This window comes from Lactuca sativa, chromosome 7 (genome assembly GCF_002870075.4).
Source record: "Lactuca sativa cultivar Salinas chromosome 7, Lsat_Salinas_v11, whole genome shotgun sequence".
Classification (NCBI taxonomy): Eukaryota; Viridiplantae; Streptophyta; class Magnoliopsida; order Asterales; family Asteraceae; genus Lactuca; species Lactuca sativa.
This window is the reverse complement of record NC_056629.2, coordinates 135,656,779-135,664,080: the sequence shown is the minus strand read 5'-3', so window position 1 is coordinate 135,664,080 and position 7,302 is coordinate 135,656,779. Positions and strand designations below refer to the sequence as shown.

The window sequence follows — 7,302 nt, the reverse complement described above, 5'->3', positions numbered from 1 at the left end:
TTTATGAACAATTGGAATGATATTTATAGACTTCTATAAGAATGGAAAAAGAAAAAGAAGAAGCCAAATAAAGATGAAATAAAGTTTTTCGGGCGTGAAGAGATCAAATTTAGAGATGTTAAAGCTCCACTAAAGTTGGTCAATGTTAGATTTCTTATTCTTGAAATTGGTTAAATGTCACATGATTATGATTATTTAAGGATGAAATATGAGAAAAAGATTAAAATAGCCACTTTTTCTTAATGATTTTGTCAAAAATAACCAAGAATTTCACCTATTTCTTAAGATAACTTCATTTTGTAATGCCCTAATTGTGCCAATGTAAGTACATCTTTTTTTTTTCTTTTAGCTAATACCATTTATGTCCCTTTTTAAAAAAAGGGACCTGTTATGCAGATTTTTTAAAAGATCTACAAGTTAGTTACTCTTGCTGCCACATTAAACGACTTGACACGTGGCGTCAAGGTAAAAAGACAATGCATTGATTAAAATAGTGTATGTGCACGTAATTCTATATATATTTTTTATATCTGATTTGAGATGTTTTATAATGAATTAAATGAGAAGTTCCCACCAAATGATCCAACACTTAGATCAGATCAGATCAGAGGCTTTTGGAGAATGGCAAGCGTGACATTCCAAATTCTGAGAAATATAGATTGGAGACACGACAAAGAATGGTATTTATCTACTGCTTATTCATATTAGATAGCCATTTTAACTTTTGACTTAACATAACACACACATAACAATATACTTGCATTTTCCTACTACTAAGGGCAACATAATTTAATATTTTACGTACCTTTACCTTTAATAGCAACGTACTTTATTTTTTACTTTTAATATTAACTTATTATGTTCGTGTATGTTGTTATTATGCCTTACATATTGATAGTGCATCCCTGTTACATGTAAAAAAACTAATTACATTGATTATATCAACAAAAAAACAAAGAAAATTGTTATTTCCTGAAATTTACCCTTTTCTTTATTGATGGGCATTAGCAATGAGAAAAAAGGTGAAAGAAACGAAAGTAGAATGTTATAATATAATACACAAATAAATGAAAGTAGTTTGATATTTGTTGCAGAGTGTTGTGGACGAGGAGTTAGATAACTTAAAAGAAGTTGCAATGAAGTATGATGACGGAGGAGAGTCAAAGGGAAAGTTGGACCCCAAAAAACATATATAGGCTTATTTACCTGTTAGAGACAATGAGCAACACATGACAAATTTACTGCAATGTATAATTCTCATTTGAGTTCTTTGGGATTACTTTGCTTACATGTCAATTTTCATAAAGATTGTTGCACTTTTTCATCTATATATGTAATGACCACAAAACCCTTATTTAACTTTGTGAAAAAAAATTCCTTCGGACCCATAAAAAGCAAGAGACTATTCTCTAGTTACATCATAAAAAACTTATGAACAGCAAAGTTTCTATTATTTAATGTTTTACCATCAAAGTTTTATGAGTTTGGTCTCTTCCTAATTTTTACCACTTTAATTTGTGGAATTGATATTTTAGTTAGTTTGCTATTTTTAGCCCCTCTTCAACTTTTTATCACAACAGTTTGCAGAGTTGACGCTTTTGGTCCCTCGGTTTCAATATTTTCTATTCTTAGCTACAAAGGTTTCAAGAGTTTATTTTTGGTCCCTGACATTTACCAAATGTGACACCTCAAGTTTTTGTCATAGTAGTTTGTAGAGTTGGCGCTTTTGACTCCCCCACCTGTGATATTATACTATACGACATTGCTTTCCTCAAAATATTATACAAATATAAAAAAAAAAAAAAAAAAAAAAAAAAAAAAAAAAAAAAAAACAACAACAAACTAGAAAAAAAAAAACAAAAAAAAACAAAAGAAACACCGAAACATGTAAACATGATGAAAAAAATTGAACCGTCACGAAGCATGAATCAGCTTTTAGTTAATTATAAACTTAAAATACTTTGTTGCTAACCCGTAATTTGTTTTTTTAAAGAAGTGTTACTAGTTTATCCTCACTTCCAACTTTCTTTCACCATTTTCGTGGATAATTTATCAATTCATAATGTTTTCATGAACCAACTCATAGTTTTTTTCTTATAAGAAAAGGGATAAAATATTATAAATTCAATGCCTTTTGACTTTGACCATGAGACTTTTGATGTAATCGCATACGTAGCTATGGGATTGGGAATAATGCACAAAGAAGAAATGATTTAAAAGATTCTAAATGGGGTTATATATAAATCAGAAATCTTGACAGCAAAATTCAAATAACAATGGCACCCACAATTCCTCTTCTCACTCCATACAAAATGGGCAAATTCAATCTCTCCCACAGGTCATTTCTCTTCTAACTTATATTCACTTATGCATAATGTATAATGAAACAATTCAAAGATTTTGACTTTTAACATATACGCTCAAACTACTATGTGATTTATCAGGGTTGTACTCGCACCCATGACCAGAAATAGATCTTATGGTAATACGCCTCAACCACATGCGATTTTGTATTATTCTCAAAGAGCAACCAAAGGAAGTCTCCTTATCACTGAAGCAACTGGGGTCTCTGACACTGCCCAAGGGTAAATACTCAATTTGTAATGTTGTTTTCCCAGTTACTATTTTAGATAAGTTCATTAAGTTTGAGGCATGAATTACTGAATATAATCAAATATGACAATATGAAATGCGAAGGTATCCTGAAACACCTGGTATTTGGACGAAAGAACAAGTTGAAGCATGGAAGCCGATTGTGAATTCAGTTCATGAAAAGGGTGGCATAATCTTTTGTCAGATATGGCATGTGGGTCGCGTCTCTAACAGTGGTATGTACGTTTTCTTTCAATATTTTGCATCTAGAATTTAGTTATTTTGTTAAATATCAACTAAACTGTTTTGACATTGACATATATTGACATTATTGACTATATATTCACTGTGAAGCAAATTGGGACTTGAATATCAACAAAAGAATTGGTCTTTTTTTGAAAAGGTTTTTCTTTATATATAAAAAAAATCCATTTGATAATGGATTCGGATCTTATAAATCTAACCTTTTTAATATCATATGAATTTAGTTGAGTAAATAATCATATAAAAAGTTACCAAAAACATTTTAAATTATCGAGTAGGGTCTAAACTATTTTTTATTAGTAACAAAACGACAAAGTATGTTGATATAGTTTTTTAGACGAAATATATAATGTGTAATTTATTTTAAGAACAAAATGTTTAAACTGTTAAAACTTACGTCTTGTTATTTGTATAAATTGATAAAATAAAATGCTATTGTACAAATCTACAAAAAGTAAAAGATTATCAAACAAAGTGATACTTCCTCATTCATCTTTCTTTTTTAATTTGTCCTAAAATAAAAGTCTACTTCTAAAAATAAATAATATTTTTATCAAAATACATTTCATTATTTCTTAACCAACCAAACATTTACTGAAATACAAAATAACGACAAAACTGTCGTTTTATTGTATAAAATTAGTTGTATAACGTTTCTTTAATATATATGTATAAATTAAAAAAGTTATTATATAAATTAATGAAAGAATAATTTAACCAAATGCAAGAAAAAAGTAGAGTGTAAAATATTTATGCAATAATAGATCAAAATTAAACAAAATGCAAGAAGAAATTAAACAAAATGCAAGAAGAAGGCACCCTTTTAACTTTTTTTTTTAAATGTCTGATGACAAAATTAGGATTTCAACCAAATGGTGAAGCTCCATTATCTTCTACGGACAAAGGAATAACACCGGGCCTCGCCGGAGGAGATTGGTCTCCACCTCGTAGACTACGCTCCGATGAAATCCCAGCCATCGTTAACGACTTCAGACTCGCTGCACGCAACGCCATTGATGCAGGTCGGTATAATTAGCTCATATACAATGTTGTTTACTTCATATAAGTCGTAACCCATACCTTGAAATCACAGGATTTGATGGTGTAGAGATCCATGGAGCAAACGGATACATAATAGATCAATTCCTGAAAGATCAAGTGAATGACAGATCCGATGAGTACGGCGGAACCCTAGAAAACAGGTGTCGATTTGCCTTAGAAATTGTAGAAGCAGTGGCGAATGAGATCGGAGGCGACAGAGTTGGTATAAGGCTATCCACATTCGCGAATTACATGGAATGCGTTGATTCTGATCCTGAAGCTCTTGGGCTTTACATGGCGAATGCACTGAACAAGTATGAGATCCTTTATCTCCATGTAATTGAGCCCAGAATGGTGGAAGTTGATACGTTGTATGAAACTCCACATAGTACTCTTCCGATGAGGAAAGCTTTCAAGGGGACGTTTATTAGCGCCGGCGGTTATAAGAGGGATGATGGCATCAACGCCGTCGCCGACGGTAAGGCGGATTTGGTTGCATTTGGGCGGCTTTTCTTGGCAAATCCGGATTTGCCTAAGCGGTTTGAAATTGGTGCGGGTCTTAATAAGTATGACAGGAATACATTTTATACCCAAGATCCGAAGGTCGGGTATACGGATTATCCATTCCTTGAGGTGTGACGTGTGAATGCGTGATGTGTGATTATGTAATGAATAAAGGAATAAGATTATAAATCCATGAATAATTATTTACTTTTAATTTGTTTTGGATCAGTTATGGACAATTTTTATATATATACCAAAAAAGTTTGAGGCCCGTGCTAAGCACGACTCATGAAGGGTAATGATGTATTTCGTGACTGTTATCTAATATGTATGCAATAATAACTAAGAAAGTGAAAGTATATTATTGTAAACAGACACATTTTCAATGTAAAATGCATGATTCAAAAAATATGAATAGAGTATATTTTTATAATCAGCAAGTGCATTACTGTCATCAGTAAATCTTCTTCTTCAGGGCTTATACCCATCAAATATAACTTATAGTGTTACTTATGTTGTGACATTAAGACATTGTGCATGAAGATGAAGTTTGCCAAAGACTTGTTATGATCGTTGGCATACTACACATGAACCTTCTTGGCCGTCAGTACTTGTAAACAAGTTGATGATCTGGTTTAAACAAAAGAAGTTAATGCAGGATCAATTGACAACATTAATAGCAATGAAAATTAACTTTTAATCGGTTCCATTGCTATAGACAGTAAGAGGTAAAGTTGAATTGACATGGGAGTGATGGTGAGGATAGCTCTTGAAAAGGTTCAATAAGTGTTTGTTCATTAAGCGTCCAACAATATTCATATGAACCGAGTTGATAACAAGGTTCTGTTTTTATCAAGTTTACATTTGACGCGTAACAACGATTGTATGCTTTGAAAGTATTTTTTTTTATAACAAGCTCGTTAAGATTAAGACTAATACTTTTGTCCCCCATTTTTACATAAATGTTTTAAAAATAAGATACAATTTGAAAAGAATATAGCAAGATAATGTTTGTATACCCGTGTGTAAGTAAACATGATACTTAGTTGTGTATGTGTGTCAGTGTGTGAGATAGAGAGTCCAATCCAGGCTCAATCATCCCCTTGGTCCAATAACTTGGAAAGTTTATTCTAGATGAAAAGGGAAAGGACACATGGAGGGTGATGGAGAGAATTTGGTGGTCATACACGATCAGGAGAATATTATTTAGTAGGGTGTTGAGCCGATATGAAAACTATGTCTTGATAATTTTGAACGTTTCCTTTCAAAAAATTTGCTTGGTCAGAACGCTTCCATATAATTTTTTTTTTCTACATTGTTTTTGACATATATATCAACATTATATCAACAGAAGTAGTATATACTATAACTTAAATGATTTCTGAATGACAAATGTATTGATTAAAGAAAATACATTTTGTAACACCATATTTCGAATCGTTCCCATTTTAGGGTGGTGATCAAGGATTTGGGTATTAGCAGACTTAGGACCCTTGAAGGATTGAGATCTGGACTCATTTGGAGGGGGATGATGTAATTTGGATGATCTAAGTGTTCAGTTTATGTTTTGGATCCAAAAGGTATTTTAGTAATATGTTAGCTCGAGCTTTTATATAAATTGGATGTTTGTTCGGGAAATTATAAGGTGGGTATGAGTTGATTAAAGTGTAGAGCTTCTTGTTACCTTTTCATGGATATAAGGATCGTCGAAATCGGATTTATAAGGAATAAGTTATGGTATTCGGAGTGCTTTAGGGTTTAAGAGGAAACCCTAGTATGCGGGGCGTACTGGTGCGAAAGGTAGTACGCGATGCATAATGTGGTGTACGCTTAGCGTACTTGTAACATCCGGATTCCCAGGTATATTATTTTATTCATTTATATTTGGAGTTTGTGAAGGAAATCGGCGAGTTGGTGCATAGACTCGCCAAGTAGGGTCGCGGGTGTTCATCCGGGTTCACGACTGGACTCGGCGAGTCCATGAGTGGACTCGACGAGACCACGCTGTTTAATGAAACCCTAATTTCCAGGGTTTGGGACCTATTTAAAGGCCCTTATGGCCGTCATTTGCGGCTACCACACCCCAGAGCGAGACCCTAAGAGATCTAGATCGATTGTGAGAAAGGAGAGGCAATTTTTGATCATTTTGTTAGTGTGATTTGAAGAAGAAGGAGACCAAGGCAAGAGGAGGCTGAAGGAGGTGCAAATCTAGTGACTTCAGAGTTCAGAGGCTTCATATTGAGGTATTCATTCGGACCTTCTCCGGTTTTGGGTGTTGATTCATAGAGTTAGGGTTTTCAAACCCTTTGGAAGATGATTATGTAGAGCATTTGGTCCCTTCTCGAGTTTATGCTTTGGATCTGGACTCAAAGAGGTCCAGAGGCCTTAACCCTTGGAGCTTTATGAGTCATTTTGGGGTTATTGGACTTAGGTTGTCATTTGTGGGGATAAATCACCAATTGATGCCATCTACTTGATATATGAGCATCAAGGTTCGAACTTTATGTGACTTTCATGCTTGGGAAGGCCAGATCTATGGATTAGGGGCACAAATCTGACCTCAGGAGGTCAATAAAGTTTGTGCATGACATGAACTCGCCGAGTTGTTCTTGAGACTCGGCGAGTAGGGTTAGAGTTTCACGTAAATCACTCAACGAGTAGACTTGCCGAGTTGGGGGAATAACTCAGTGAGTCAGAGGGGGATTAGAGGACTGGAGTTCAAGGCGGAACTCGCCGAGTTGTTCTTGGGACTCGGCGAGTTGAGTCGGGATGGCCCCGCGATTCATGCCATGAGTGACTCGTAGAGCAAGGGGAGGGACTCGGCATGCCAAGCAGGAATATAGAGTTAGTGGACATGTGTGTACTCGCCGAGTTGCCAAAGTGCACTCGACGAGTTGGGTC

At 34.3% G+C, this 7,302-nt stretch overlaps 1 protein-coding gene and 1 long non-coding RNA gene across 2 annotated transcripts; one reads left to right on the top strand and one right to left on the bottom strand.

Annotated features, from left to right (window-relative positions):
* Positions 1-2,216: 2,216 nt before the first annotated feature.
* LOC111911118 (putative 12-oxophytodienoate reductase 11) lies at positions 2,217-4,615 on the top strand. The gene is made up of 5 exons (XM_023906904.2): positions 2,217-2,338; positions 2,445-2,585; positions 2,698-2,828; positions 3,717-3,878; positions 3,950-4,615. The coding sequence occupies exons 1-5, from the start codon at positions 2,277-2,279 to the stop codon at positions 4,534-4,536; spliced, it is 1,083 nt and encodes a 360-aa protein (XP_023762672.1). The 5' UTR covers positions 2,217-2,276; the 3' UTR covers positions 4,537-4,615.
* Positions 3,579-4,072, bottom strand: LOC122195146 (uncharacterized). The gene is made up of 2 exons (XR_006185173.2): positions 3,937-4,072; positions 3,579-3,854 (listed from the first exon to the last, which is right to left on the bottom strand). It is a non-coding gene; the product is annotated as an uncharacterized LOC122195146 (long non-coding RNA).
* Positions 4,616-7,302: the final 2,687 nt, after the last annotated feature.